Source organism: Myotis lucifugus, unplaced genomic scaffold (assembly GCF_000147115.1).
Source record: "Myotis lucifugus unplaced genomic scaffold, Myoluc2.0 scaffold_157, whole genome shotgun sequence".
Lineage (NCBI taxonomy): Eukaryota > Metazoa > Chordata > Mammalia > Chiroptera > Vespertilionidae > Myotis > Myotis lucifugus.
In genome coordinates this window covers 2,529,539-2,545,328 of record NW_005871205.1, presented here as the reverse complement: position 1 = coordinate 2,545,328, position 15,790 = coordinate 2,529,539, and the positions used below count along the sequence as shown (strand labels likewise).

Genomic DNA, 15,790 nt, shown 5'->3' with positions numbered 1-15,790 from the left:
AGAAAATTAATACTATGTAGTATAGGAGGTGAGAGAAGAAACCATCAATGCCAACTAGAGTGTTCTAAATTTCTCTAATTTTATCACAATCTCAAATACAGCTCTCTTAACTCGTTCCTTTTGTGCCCCTTCAAAAACCAACTAAATAAAACAAGTCATTTAAATTTTTTTTGAAAGGGGACTTGAGGTTGTGCTGACTGAATAATTATAGTTTTTGGATAGGATGAAAAGGTAGAAAGAGAAAAGGCTGTCAACAACGTCCAAATCATGTTCGGGGAACAGTGATTGGGAGGTTGGAAAGCATATTTTGTTTTTAAAAGTATGAACAGATGTCAGACAATCTATTGTTATCAATGTAATAAAGTGGTCAAAAATCAATCAATTGGCTATAAATTATGTAAATTTCAGGACACAAACTCATATAAGGATACCTTTCTGAAGGCAAAAGCATCAAAATCCATAGGTATAGCCCTAGCTGGTTTGGCTCAGTGGATAGAGTGTCGGCCTGCAGACTGAAGGGTCCTGGGTTCGATTCCGATCAAGGGCACATGTCTGGGTTGTGGGCTTGACCCCCAGTAGGGGGTGTGCAGGAGGCAGCCAATCATTTATTCTCTCTCATCATTGATGTTTCTCTCTCCCTCTCCCTTCCTTTCTGAAATCAATAAAAAAAGATTTTTAAAAATTCCATAGGTATAGTACTGTCTCCCTCCTCCCCAGTGAGCATGGAGGAAATGTGTAGGTGAGTTTTTGTTGATACAATGATGAGGAGTAGTAAGGGCAGAACTCCTGCAATTCCTGCAAAGAAAAGACTCTCTCCCTCCTGCTAGAAATGCAAGTAGGTGAAAATTCTGCTTAGAATTATTTGAAGTCTAGAACCTAACTCCATTTTACTGCATATAAACACAGAACATATATTTGCTGTTGAATTTTTAAAGAATGTAACTACTGTGAAAATTTGAGAGAGGATTACTAGTATACTCTGCTTCATTCTGGAATTTTGCCAAGAGCTATTCACTATTCAGAAAATTATGTAATGGGAGGTAATATCATACATTGTATCTGAATTCCAATATAACACACCTGTCAGTCTGCATTTTATAGCTCTCCCATTCTACTACCCGTGGAATGTATACAAGTACATTCACTTTGCCCCTATTTCAAATACAAAGAAATGGTTGATTGGATATAATTTTTACTTTTCTTATATTTATTTATTTTTAATATATATTTTTATTGATTTCAGAGAGGAAGGGAAAGAGAGAGAGAGAGAGATAGAAACATCAATTATGAGAGAGAATCATTGGCTGCCTTCTGCACGCCCAGTTGAGCCCACAACCCGGGCATGTGCCTGACTGGGAACCAACCCGTGACCTCCTGGTTCATAGGTCGATGCTCGCCACTGACCAATGCTGGCCGGGCTACTTTTCTTACATGTAAACATTAATTATAAGGAGGTACAAATGTTACTACTCTGTTATACCTTATAATGAAGTTATAACCTAGCATTTACGTATTGAAATACAGTGCATATAATTTTTATATCTTTTATTTCTTTGTATCACATTTATGACATTATATCTTTCTTTTAAAATTCTGTGTATGTAAGTAATGTTTTCTAGGAATTTGACAGGATAATTAAGAGGTATTACAGAATATTTGTAATAAAATGGGGCACTGGACTAAAAGAATTGAAAATCACTGATTGCTTCTCTGCTTTTCTACATTCTCCATCTGGAAAGAGCAAAAAAGCCCTAGCCGGTTTGGCTCAGTGGATAGAGCACCAGCCTGCAACTGAAGGGTCGCAGGTTTGATTCCAGTCAAGGGCACATACCTCGGTTTCAGGCTCCTCCCTGGCCTGGGCCCTGGTTGGGGCTTGTGCAGGAGGCAACCAATCGATGTGTTTTCTCACATCGATATTTCTCTCTATCTTTCCCACTCTCTTTAAAAATCAATGGAAAAATATCCTCAGGTGAGGATTTAAAAAAAAAATGGAAAGAGCAGAAAAAGCTCAAATACTTCTGTAAGAGCTTTGAATAATATCCATCTCAATATTGACTCTTCATCTTAATTCAGCATCCCTTCCCTTTGCCCCAAAAGAGGAAAAAACATAAATACTGTAGTAATAGGCATGCTTACCAAGCTTGAAATTTGGATTTTGAAAAAAATCATGAAGAGCATTCTGAATCTATAAACCAAAAAGATCATGTATTACTTCTCAATTACCATATACTTAGTATTTTAGACTAAAGCCATCTATAATTTAAACCCAGGGACAGGAATAGTAATAATTAACACTTAGTTTATAGATGTGTAAAATGAGTTCACATATATGTACTCAATGATTCCCATCCTTTTTGTGTAAAAATTAGGATGCTGAGGACGACCCCATTTTGCCCCTTCCAGTGCCATTTCTATCAACCCTTAGATATGGGGGATGATGGAGCTAAGGCACCTTTGGCAAACAATTTGGCAATCCAAAGAATCCTCTAAAATTTCTCATTCTTCAATTACACACAAAAAAATTCAGACTTCTTCTTGGTCCATTTATTAAAATTAGACTTTATTATTTTTTCTCTTTTATTTATTTATTTTTTTAAATTAAATCTTTATTGTTCAGATTATTACAGTTGTTCCTCTTTTTCCCCCCCATAGCTCCCCTCCACCCCACCCTCTGCCCTTACCCCTCCCCCACTGTCCTCATCCATAGGTGTACGATTTTTGTCCAGTCTCTTCCCGCACTCCTCACACCCCTTCCCCCCACCGAGAATAGTCAGTCCACTCCCTTTCTATGCCCCTGATTCTATTATATTCACCAGTTTATTCTGTTCATCAGATTATTTATTCACTTGATTTTTAGATTCACTTGTTGATAGATGTGTATTTGTTGTTCATAATTTGTATCTTTACCTTTTTCTTCTTTCTCTTCTTAAAGGATACCTTTCAGCATTTCATATAATACTGGTTTGGTGGTGATGAACTCCTTTAACTTTTTCTTATCTGTGAAGCTCTTTATCTGACCTTCAATTCTGAATGATAGCTTTGCTGGGTAAAGTAATCTTGGTTGTAGGTTCTTGCTATTCATCACTATGAATATTTCTTGCCATTCCCTTCTGGCTTGCATAGTTTCTGTTGAGAAATCAGCTGACAGTTGTATGGGTACTCCCTTGTAGGTAACTGACTTTCTTTCTCTTGCTGCTTTTAGGATACTCTCTTTGTCTTTTGCTCTTGGCATTTTAATTATGATGTGTCTTGGTGTGGTCCTCTTTGGATTCCTTTTGTTTGGGGTTCTCTGCACGTCCTGGACTTAAAAGTCTATTTCTTTCACCAGGTAGGGGAAGTTTTCTGTCATTATTTCTTCAAATAGGTTTTCAATATCTTGTTCTCTCTCTTCTTCTGGCACCCTCATAATTCGGATGTTGGTATGCTTGAAGTTGTCCCAGAGGCTCCTTACACTATCTTCATATTTTTGGATTCTTTTTTCTTTTTGTTTTTCTGGTTGGGTGTTTTTTGCTTCTTCGTATTTCAAATCTTTGACTTGATTCTTGCGATCCTCTAGTCTGCTGTTGGAACTCTGCATAATATTCTTTATTTCAGTCAGTGTATGCTTAATTTCTAGTTGGTCCTCTTTCATAACCTCGAGGGTCTCACTAGATTTCTTGAGAGTCTCACTAAATTTATTGGCGGTTTCTAGAAAATTCTTGAAAAACCTTATAACCGTGGTTTTGAACTCTATATACAGTACTTTACTTTCCTCCATTTCTGTCATTTGAGACCTGTTTCTTTGTCTCCGCATTTTTATGCTTCCCTGTGTTGATGGAGTGGCTTTCTGTGCTAGGTGTCCTATAGGGCCCAGTGGCTCAGCCTCCCCAATTACCTGAAGTGGACACTCTTGGTGCACCCCTTTGTGGGCTTTGTGCACAGTCTTATTGTAGTTAAGCCTTGATTGTTGTAGGTATCACTAGGAGGAATTGACCTCCAGGCCAATTGGCTGTGAGAATCAGCTGTGTCTGCAGTGGGAGAACTTCTGTGCTGGAGACACCCCTCCGGGGCAAGACTTGCTTCAGTGGGGCTTTGGTGCTCACTGAGTCTGCCCCCTGAGTGTGTCCCTTATGGATCTGAGGAGTTGTAATCTGGATGGTCCCACTCTGACCACTGGGTACTCTGGCTCTTGGATCTCTAAGGAGGTGCTAATTTAGCCTCTGCCTGAGGCTACCCAGCAGGAGCTATGGAGAGATCTGCAGATTCCTCTTCTTTATTTGAGGTTTGGAGGTGCCCAGATGAAGCCCAGCTGTGAAGCAATGCAAGCTGCTGTGGGGCCTTGGGCCTTCTTTTGGAAGTTCTGGGTCTCTCTGACCCAGCTGCAATTTGTTAGGTTATTTTCAGATTGCAAAGGGCCAGGCCTTTCATATGCAAAAGCTTCTGCTCACAGCTTCGGTGGGGCAGGGTCTCAGGGGATCAACAGGGCAGAGCAAGCAGCTATGGCTGCTCCTCAGTCCTACCCTAAGAGGCTGTGTCTCAGTGTCCCAGTAATGGCTGCAAGCACCTCTGAGAGAAAGCTGCCCTCCAGTTCTGACCGATGCCAAACAATCCAGTTTCTCCCCATATTATGAGTCTGGGTCCTCAGAGACTCGCCCAGAACTGGAGTTCAGAGCAGTCGGGAGCTTGAGACTCCCTCCCGATTGAAAAAGACAACCGTGTCCTCAGTTGCCAGCCCTTTCCACGTGCGCCTCTGTACCTATGTACTTTACTTCTGCACCTCCTCTGAGTCTCAGTGTGCTTTTCTCTTTCCTTCTAGTTGTAGCATTTCCACTCAGCCAGCCTTCCTGTGGTTCTGGATGATGTCCGTTTTGTCTTTTAGTTGTATTTTTGAAGTGGTTGTGCGAGGCAGCAATTTCCGGTGTTTACCTATGCCACCATCTTGGTTTCTCCTGAAAATAGACTTTATTCTTTAGAGCATTTGTAGGTTCATAACAATTGAGCAAAAAGTATAGAGAAGTCCCATATACTCTCTGCCTACTACCACATAGTATACAGCTTCCCCCATTATCAACATCCCCTACCACAGTGATCCATTTGTTACAATCAATAAACCTTCATTGAAAACATCATAACCCTAAGTTCTTCGTTTACATTTGGGATCATTCTTGGTGTTGTACATTCTATGGGTTTTGACAAATGTATAATGACATGTATCCATCATTATGGCATCATACAGAATTGTTTTACCACCCTATAAACCCTCTGTGCTCTGCCTATTTATCCCTCCCTCCCCCTCTCACTCCTGGAAACTGATCTTTTTACTACCCCCGCAGTTTTAACTTTTCCAGACTGTCATAGAGTTGGAATCATACAGTTTTGTAGCCTTTTCAGGTTGGCTTCTTTCAGCTAATAATATACATTTAAGGTTACTCCATGTCTTTTCATGTCTTTCTAGTACTGAATAACATTCCATTTTGTGGATATACCACAGTTTATTTATCCACTCACCTACTAAAGGACATCTTGGTTGCTCCCAAATTTTGGCAATTATACATAAAGCTGCTGTAATCATCTAAGTGCATATTTTTGCATGGACATAAGTTTTTAACTCCGTTGGGTATATACCAAGGAATATGATGGCTGGATCATATGGTAAGATTATGTTCAGTTTTCTAAGAAACTGCCAAACTGTCTTCCAAAGTGGCTGTAGCATTTTGCATTTCCACAACAATGAATGAAAGTTCCTATAGCTGCACATCTTTGTCAGCATTTATTGTTCTCAGTATTCTTGAATTTGGGCATTCTGATAGGTGAGTAGTGGTATCTCATTGGTTTTTTGTTTGTTTGTTTGTTTTAAATATATTTTTATTGATTTCAGAGAGAAAGTGAAAGGGAGAGATAGAAACATCAATGATGAGAAAGAATTATTGATTGGCTGTCTCCTGAATACCTTCCACTGGGGATAGAGCCTGCAACCCGGGCATATGGCCTGACTGGGAATCACACCGTGACCTCCTGGTTCATAGGTCAACACTCAACCACTGAGCCATGCTGGCCGGGCCTTATTGTTGTTTTACTTTGCATTTCCCTGATAACATATATGGAGCATCTTTTTTTGTTGTTGTTAATCCTCACCCGAGGATATTTTTCTATTGATTTTTAGCGAGAGTGGAAGGGAGGGTGGGAGACAGTGAAAAAGACACATCAATTGGTTGCCTCCCACACTAGCCCTGCCTAGCACCTGGGATCAGGCTGGATCCCCAGCGGTACATGTCCTTGATCAGAATTGATCTTAGGACCTTTCAGTCCATGGGCCAGCGTTCTATTCACTGAGCCAAACTGGCTAGAGCTGTGGAGCATTTTTTAATATGCTTATCTGCCATCTGGATATCTCTGGGGAATTGTCAGTTTAGGTCTTCTACCCATTTTTAATAGATTGTTTGTTTTCTTATTGTTGAGTTTTAAGAGTTCTTTGTATATTTTAGATAATAGTCCTTTATCAGATATATCTTTTGCAAATATTTTCTCCCAGTCTGGGGCTTATCTTCTTTGGTCTATTTTTAATAATTCACTGTGGGGGGGTAGTGGTAGAGAGGCTGGATGAAAAAGGTGAGGGGATTAATAATAATTTTTTTAAAAACTTGTTCAGCCAGCCAAGCTGGTGTGGTTCAGTGATTGAGCATTGACCTATGAACCAGGAGGTCAAGATTCAATTCCAGGTTTCAGGCTCCACCCCCAGTGGGGCTGTGCAGGAGGCAGCGGATCAATGATTCTCTCTCATCCTTGATGTTTCTGTCTCTCTCCCTCTCCCTTCCTCTCTGAAATCAATAAAGAAAATACAAAAAAAACAAAACAAAACAACTCATAGACACAGACAACACTATGGTGATTACTAGAGGGAAAAGGGAGATAAATAAATGGTGATGGAAGGAGACTTGGGGTGGTGAACACACAATACAATATACATGTATTATAGAACTGTACACCTGAAATCTATATAAATTTATTAACCAATATCACCCCAATAAATCCAATAAAAAATTCACTTTGAACCAAAAATATGCTTATCATTTTATCTAACCAGTAAGTATTCTCATATCTGTATATACATACCTAAAAGAAAATATTTAACTCTTAGAGTACAGATGTCATCTGGAGCTAAGATAGTCTCTTAGCCCACAGAAGTAATTAGTTACATATATACAAAAAAACAAATGGAAGCTATGCCTCACTGTAATGAAGATTTTAGGAACCTCAGCCAGAGTCAATGTATTTTTAGAACTCTAGCTAAAATTTTTAAAAACACTCAAGAGAAAATTAAAGAAATGTACTCTCATGGACTAGTGTCAAGAACTGACTTACGTCAGCAGGACTGAAAATTTAGAGGGAGGATTTTAGTACTCCACTCAGTATCACCTTCTTATTTTCTAACCCATCTACCCTTCGCAGACACCCCCTTTCTTACCACTTTCATAGGAATCATTCCCTTAGGGTCTAGAATCCATTCATTGAACTGCTCCTGCAGAGCCTGTTTCCGTAGGTTGGCCACCTGGACTTTGACTTGGCTTATGGTTTCTCTTTGTTCTTGTTTCTCTTTAATCTTCTCCTTCATCCTGGATACTCTGAGGGATGTAGAAATAGAAGACATGTTGAGTTAAGACCATTGGATTTGATTCAGATTGTTCAAATGGCAGAACACAAGAGTTCAGAGCCTCATAGAAACTTTTAACCTGTCTTTTCTTCATGAAATTATCCTTGATTCAAGCCTGCAGCACATTAATCATAGGCTGTCTTCTACTATTATTTGACTTTTTATGGAGATAGGCCTTATTTTACCCAACTAAATACTATACTTAAGAAGTACTAAGAATAGCCCTAGAAGCTGCCACATATAGTATACAGTAAAATCAAGGTTGAATGTACTAAGGCCTTAAGGTGGTGGGGTGTCTCTCTTCCCTGGATGCAGAAATCATGTGGAATGACTCTGATTCAAGGTCTAGGATGGGAGCCTGAAAGATGCATTTACAACAAGCATCTCAAGTAATTCTGATGCCTTGGACCAAACTTTTGATTTCTGTCTAAGAATGTATGTTGCCAGATTCCTTTATTTGGCCAGAGTTACTTTGACAGCCCCTGAGCACAATAGTTATCCTTGTATTCAGACAGAGCTGTATTACCCAGGTAGAAAATGGAGGAAGAATTGTGATTTTAATTGTTCCTATGTTCATCATCCTGACTAGGACTTCAAAACCCCCAAATTGGTTTTGATTGAAATACCACAATAGTTCAAAATAATAAAAATAGGTGCTGATTTCAAGTACAGTTTTGCAATAATGTTTGAGGCAGGTCTTCATCTTTTAAAGAAGAAAGACTAAGGTAATCTGATATACTTTAAAAGACAAAAGACTTTTCAGAGAGAACTGGTCATTTGGATACCCCTAATACTAAAAAACAAGACAAACACACACACACACACAAAAAACAACCTCTAAAATCTAAGTAATTACTTTGTGCCCAGATAAGATCTTAAAAATTCTCTAGGAAAATAAGCCTTCAAAAATAAACTTTGAGGTTTGAAACCCAAAATTTCAATGTGGTTTAATAGTGTAGAATATTCTGTAGTGATTTAAAAGTGCTGGAAGATTCATTAGTATTTTAAAGGAAGTGCTAAGTTCCTGTGACACAACTGCTAGGCAGCCAGACCTCTACCACTTATCTCAGAGCCCCCAGTCCTTTCCTCTGCTGGCTCTCCTGCTCTTCCACTTCTCTTTCTCCCTCTGCTACTTTATCTCTTTCTCTGCTTCCCTCTCTCCACTTCTCTCTCTTTCCCCTCTCTATAAAGCATTCTCCTAAATTTCTGTCTTCTTTTCTGCCTGGCTCTCTATTCTGTGTCTTTCTTCTAGCTTTTTCTCATTTACTCCCTAAGTCAGTCATATATTCACTCAAAGACAAACATTTATTGAGCTCCTACTATGATTTTGCTATTATAAAGCTTAGGATACAATGCAGAACAGTTAAGTAAACAATATTGTGTAATAAGTACTGGGTGTCTCCAGATCCTTAGGTGTATTGATACTGCAATACAAAAAGGGATTAACAAAATTGGGTTTCTGTCAATTACCCCAAATTAATAATCTTATGTATGTAAAAAACAAAACAAGCACAAGAAAAATAACACAAAAACTTACAAACTTACATAATGAGAGCAAGATTAGAATAGGTAGATTAATTAAAAATGACATAGTATTTGAACTAAGCTGAACTCTAAAGGATTGGTAAGATAGCTAAAGAGGAAGAAGAATGATAACAGGCAGGGGAGATGACATATGTTCAGACCCTGAGGTGGAAAGAAGCATAGTATGTTGGATACCTCTGATCTAGTGCCTCCAAACTTTGAAACTAGCCTTGATGGTGATGATTTCCTATTTCCTAATGAGGTGGTTGCGTTTCAATTCAATATTGGAAGGAGTAAGAATATTCCCCCCTGGAGGACTAGGAAGCATCGGAGCAAGGCAGAGGATCTATAACCCAAGGCAGTTGCACATAAGATCTCCAGCCATTAAAAACCAAGTCAGTTGCACATAAGGTTTTCAGTCTATTCTCCGAACAGAAAAAAATCCTATCTTCTTTTGAGGATATCAGTTACTGGATAGTTTAAAATGAATCAACAGAACAGTTGGCAAATACTAGGGATTTCTAAACATCCTAGGTAGTCTTAGGTGTCTCTACTGTAGTACTAACAAAGGTTGTCAGGCATTATCCCAGATATCCAGCCCTAGCTGGGGAGAACTTGATTCAGGAACTCTACCTTAGTCTTTTTAACGTTAACCATGTTTTATGCCACTGAAGAAGAACTATAGATTCATCCAACATCAAGTTGCAGGTGTGTGTGTGGGCGGGGGGTGGGGGGGGGTGCGGGGGGTATTAGGATAACATCCAGGGAGACCAGGATTTCTTAGTCTATAAGTACTTGAATTTCTAAGTACTTAATATTGGGATATATACATATACAACAGAGTGTAGTTTCTAAATTAATATGAACTACTCAATCTAGATATATTATTATTATGCTTAAGGTTGGACAAAAGTAGAACCTGTTTGGAAAAAGTCCTATCACATACATTTGGGTATAATAGTTCTCCAAATACTATATTTTAAAAAAGCATTTCCTTATCTATCCACTCACTTTTGGCATAATCTATTTTACTGGATTGATAAAATATGATATTAAATACAGATTGACAAGATGATTGATATTAATAATATTACTTCAGGAGAAGCATTTATGGGATTTCCTAGCATAATGTAAGCACAAGGGTTTGGCTCAGGAAAGAGGTGGCAGCTGGTGTGGAGTATGAGCAGACAGATATCTGCCTAGGAAGTCACTGTCTCCTGGCAACTAAGAAAGCCCTACATCAAGGATGAAACATTCCCTCAGTCTTGCCAAGTCCCTAGTGCTGGCATCTTGTAAGGATGAGTTAGACATTTTGGTGTCTGTATGTGTGTTTTTAAACACAAAAAGTACGTCCTTTGAAGTAAACCTTCAAACCCTTTGCAGATACCACATTCCAACAGAAACATACACAACATATTTGTCACATAATCTGCGTAAGCTCCTTGAACACTGCATGTGAGTTAATTTGCAGGGAATTATTATAAGCAAAATAAAGGCATGTGTCTCTTTCCCTTTTAGTTTTCACTTGGTTTGTGTTTCCTTAATGCTTAATGCATTTTTACTGGCTTATTTATCTCCTTTATGTAGCTGTGGTAGAGAAAGTAATTTCTATGGAATGTTTCTTAGTGATTCTTTCTCCTCCTGGATTAAGTGTTCCATTATTAGTTAAAAGGCTTATAAAGAAGACTCATAGGGAAAATGTCCTGAAGGTTTATCATAGATACATAGTGATTATGAAATAAGCAACGAATGTAGGGACCAGAGGTCATTACCAAGCCAGAACTGGATACACATCACTATTAACTACTACACAAGAAGATCCAAGTTTTTGCCCTAGATCCCTTAGATCTACTTCCTGGTTCATTTAAACTCTCATTCTAGGATCAGGACTGTGTATCATGATTTGGTGGAGAAGAGAGAGAACAATGATAGTATAATAGGTCCCACTTCTCTGGAGCAGTGTGACATTCTAACATTAATAATTGTCCTCTATAATCCTTATTTTTACTGTTTAAATTTTTTTGCTTTTGAATAATATATCATACAGTAAAATTGACCTTTTTGGCGCATAGTTGTACAAATTTCCACACATCTGTAAATATGTCTAACCATCACCATAATCAGGCTATTGAAAGTTTGTAATCCTATTTTAAGAGCAAATTTTTTTTTCATTACCAATTCACAAGGCAGTAGTAACTTTCAGAATATGTATTCTCAAGCACTGGAGGAACCAACAATCAGAGGGGAAAGACGCTAAAAAAATATGAAGAAAAGCAAAATGAGACAAACCTAGCCTCCTTACTGGTTTTGCAAAATTACATGTAAGGACTAAAGTCCACTTTAATTCTATACCTCTCTTCCAGGAACCCTAATGAAAAGCAATAAAAAGATTGTATACGTAAAACTTACAAACAGCAATAATATTTTATTTCTCAGAAAGTGGCTGCCACTATAAAAATTGTTCCAAATCAGTAAAGAGTGTCTTTTCTATCTATTGTCCTTAGACACCAAACAGAGATGAATCCCTTTTTGTTCTGGAAAACAGGCAGATGAAAACTTTAGCTCAGGCTGAGGAAAATGAACATTTTAACATAATCACCAGAAGACAAAGTCTTGAAAAACCAAGTAAAATTTTTGTCTTTGTTCTTGAAAATAAATAAGGAAAGCTCTCATTTCCAAAATGGACTTCTCCAAAGCTCTCTAATGGGTTGAGAACAACATAAACAGTGATATGGTTCAGAGAAGTTAAAAGCAGGACTGTTTTTGCAAAGATGCTGGATATCCAAGCTTCAAGTCAGTAGACATAGTGCTGTAGTAAGGCATCCCTAGGATTTCTGAATAGTCTACAAATGCCTGACACTCATTTTGCTTTTGTCACATTTTGACCTATAGATCTTGGATTTTTACCAGAGAGAGATGAAGCCCTGATCCTGACAATCCAGGCAAAAAAAAAAAAAAAAGAGGATCTTTGATTATTTTAACTCTTTCATGAAATTCCTACAACATAGTGCTCCAATAGAAACTAGGGCTCTTATCAAACCTCAAATGACCCTAAATATCAAATTCCTCGTTCAAGGAACACCAATGAAATGAACTAATTTTCTTGTGTCATGCTATTGATTGGCAATCGAGTCTAGACCAAAGTCCTACTATGCCTATTACTACCCTTACTATAAATGTTGAAAAATGCCTAGTTTTATGTACTGACTGAGATTCACACAGCCCTAACAGGACAAAGGATTTGTTAATATATTGATTTACAGCCTTGACACCAATTCCCAAATTTAAAGTTTTTTTTTAATGGAAACAGAACTAAATACAAATCTAATCTATTGTTCTGCAAGAACAGATGGTGAACACAAATGTTCTTTAAGCTGTTTATTAAATGTGATGATACTGCTTCCTGTTGTTGTTGGAACTTTTCACTAGTACCAAAACTCCCTTAACTTGTTTCGCTAAATGATTGATCTTGAAAATTTAGTGTTCATATAATCTCCAGTAGAACTTGTTTTAAATGCATTCCTAGGGTTTCTGATTCAGAAGATTTGAGGAAGACAATAGAAATCTTTACTTTTAACCAATCACCCAGATAAATTCTGATGTCTTTGGTAGGCAACCATTCTCTGAGAAAAACTGTTTCGACTGAAAACAAAAATTTCATGTCTATACATAAAGTAAAACAAGAGGCCTGTAAATATCTCTTACTTCATTCCAGAGGAACAGATGTACCTAATTCCAAAAAAATTATCATTTTAAAGTTTCTAATTTGTTGCTTACCACAGGAAGGACACAAAAACAAGTCACAAAGAATTTTAGGTTCCTTTATAAATTTAAGTATAACTATCCATGCCAGAATACATTCAAAGGTAAATGTGGAGATTCAGGAAGAGATTACAAGTGTCTTAGTTGGTTGTGTTTTTTTTTAGATTTGGAAGAAACTTAAAAGATATTAACTAGACCAAGGATCAGCAAACTACAACTTGGGGGCCAAATCTGGCCTGCTGTCTTGTTTTGCACAACTCAGAAGCCAAGATTGTTATATTTTAAAGTATTTTTTAAAATAACAATAATAATAATATATTGTGGCATATAGAAATTCAAGACATTAACATTTTAATATCCATAAATAGACTTTGGTTTTTTATGTTAATCCTCACCCAAGGATATTTTTTCCATTGATTTTTTGAGAGAGTGAAAGGGAGATAGAGAGAGAAAGAGAGAGAGAGACAGAGAGAGAGGTGAGACCTGCATCTCAGGCACATGCCCTTGATCAGGAATCAAATCCACGACCTGAATTGTGCAGCTGATGCTCTACCACTGAGCAACACCAGCCTGGTCCATAAATAAAGCTTTATTAGAACACAGCCATGCTTATTCATTTAAATATTGTCTGGCTATTTTTGTAGAATAAAAGCAGAATTGAGTAGTCGACTCAATTTTCCAGCAAAAAGCTTTTAATTTTTATATAATCAAATTTATCAATATTTTCATGATTCAAAAGGCTTGTCTCTGGTTATAAAGGAATTTAATCCCTGGTTTCTTCTAGTTTTTTAATGGTTTTATTTTTTACGTACACATACTTACTAGGATATATTCTCTGGCCCACAAGGCTGAAAATAAATATAAAATCTAATTCTATTATTAGTAGGCATGTTGGTATTATTATTTTGAAGCTATTTTATATAAATTATAAGATAAAGCAAACAAGTAGTTCTGTCCATCTTGTTAGGAACCAAGATTTTCAGTGTGAGGGGGAAAAAAAGAGATACAAAAATAAAATCAAGGAATTAGGTAAAAACCCTGAAACATATTTGACATGAAATTGTTAATATTTTAAAATTATATTTTAGTCATGAAAGAGCCTAGAAACAATGACAATACAGTACTTATGAGCATTTCTAGCTCTTCAATGAATGATCTTCACCCAAATGAACTAAGAATCCTTAAAAAATGCATGAAGCTTTCAAAGACAATGTCAGAAAAACACAGGTGCCAAAGTTGGGTCAAGTTGAGCATCAAAAAGAAAAAATGAGTATAATATATTAAAATACCTGGGCTATATATTAAAATCCATGTGTTCATAATGATACTAAAAATAACCTTCCCCCACATAAGAAAAATATTTTATTTGTTGCCACTGGAGGTGACTATTGATGAGAGAAAAAGAAAGAGAGAAAGAAAAAGAAAGAAAGAAAGAAAGAAAGAAAGAAAGAAAGAAAGAAAGAAAGAAAAGAAAGAAAGAAAGAAAGAAAGAAAGAAAGAAAGAAAGAAAGGAGGGAGGGAGGGAGAGAGGGAGGGAGGGAGGGAGGGAGGAAGGAAGGAAGGAAGGAAGGAAGGAAAGAAAGAAAGAAAGAAAGAAAGAAGAAAGAAAAAGAAAGGAAGAAAATTATGAAAATCTGTAATTAAAAGGAAAGAATTAAACATTTATTCTGTCTTAACAGTAGAAAGTATGTTTCAAAGTAACCAAATATATAGCAACAAAGTAGGATTTGTTTTAGGAATTACAAGATAGTTCTAAATTAGTAAATCTCCTAATAAAGTTCATGATTAATGAATCCAGGCTGAAAATCAAATGATCATCTACATAGGTGTTGAAAGGCATTTGACAAAATCAACAATCACTTTATAAGATAGAAATTAGGTGAATTTTCCCTAATGTGATAAAATATACCTTTTTCAAATCAAATGGAGTCAAATTATGGTAGTTATATATATGTGTGTGTGTGTGTTTGGTGAAACAGTAATTAATACAAGAGTCATTTCTACTTGAAGTCATAAGCAAAACAAGTATTCCCATATCACCACTCTCATATTGGAGGTAATAGCCAATGCAATTAGGCAAGAGAAAGATGCTAGAAATACAAAAATAGAAAAGGAAGAAAAAAAACTCTTATTGCTTGCAGACAGTATGGTTGCCTCCCTAGAAAATCCAAGGAATCAATTAAAAATTAGTATAAACAATAAGAGAACTCAAAGAGGTAGTAAAGTACAAAAATATACAGAAATTGATAGTTTTTGTGTATTCAAAGTATATCTAGATAGGAAGTGTAACAGAAAAAGTCTCATAATGGCAACAAAAAAATATAAAATAACTAGTATTAAAACTAATAAAAGATGCAAACCTTTATAAAAAATTTTAAGACAACACTGATGGATACAAAATATGATGAGCAAATGGAAAGATATGTTCTCAAATAGAAACACTTGTCATTATTAGAGGTGTCTATTTTTTCCAAGTTAATAAATAAATTTAATCAGATTTCAATAAAAATTCCTATAAAGTTTTTTTTGGTGTTCTCCCGCCCCCCCCCTTTTAAGTAGATGAATCAATTCTAAAGTTCATATTAAAAAGTAAACACACACAAGAACAGACAGGAGTGATCAGAAAAAAATAACAAATAATGGGGACCAGCAGTCAGACTCATTGAAATATACTCAAAAGTCTCAATAACTAAAGCAGAGTGCTGGTGCATAAAAAGGGAGATAGACCAATGGAATAGGACAGAAAAGTCCAAAAATACACTACAAAATATATAGGAATTTAGTAATAAAGGTTCATTATAAACAGTGGGGCAAGGATAGACTATTCAACAATTATTATTGGGATCACTACATAGCCATTTGGAAAATGATGAA

The 15,790-nt window shown here is 36.7% G+C and overlaps 1 protein-coding gene across 1 annotated transcript in view; it reads right to left on the bottom strand.

Moving 5' to 3' along the window:
- EFCAB5 (EF-hand calcium binding domain 5) overlaps positions 1–15,790 on the bottom strand; it is a 94,843-nt gene that overhangs the window by 52,609 nt on the left and 26,444 nt on the right. The window contains exons 6-7 of the mRNA XM_023759493.1: positions 7,445–7,601; positions 2,116–2,185 (exon numbers count right to left, since the gene is read on the bottom strand). Coding sequence (XP_023615261.1) covers positions 2,116–2,185; positions 7,445–7,601 — 227 coding nt within the window. The remainder of the gene's footprint in view (positions 1–2,115; positions 2,186–7,444; positions 7,602–15,790) is intronic.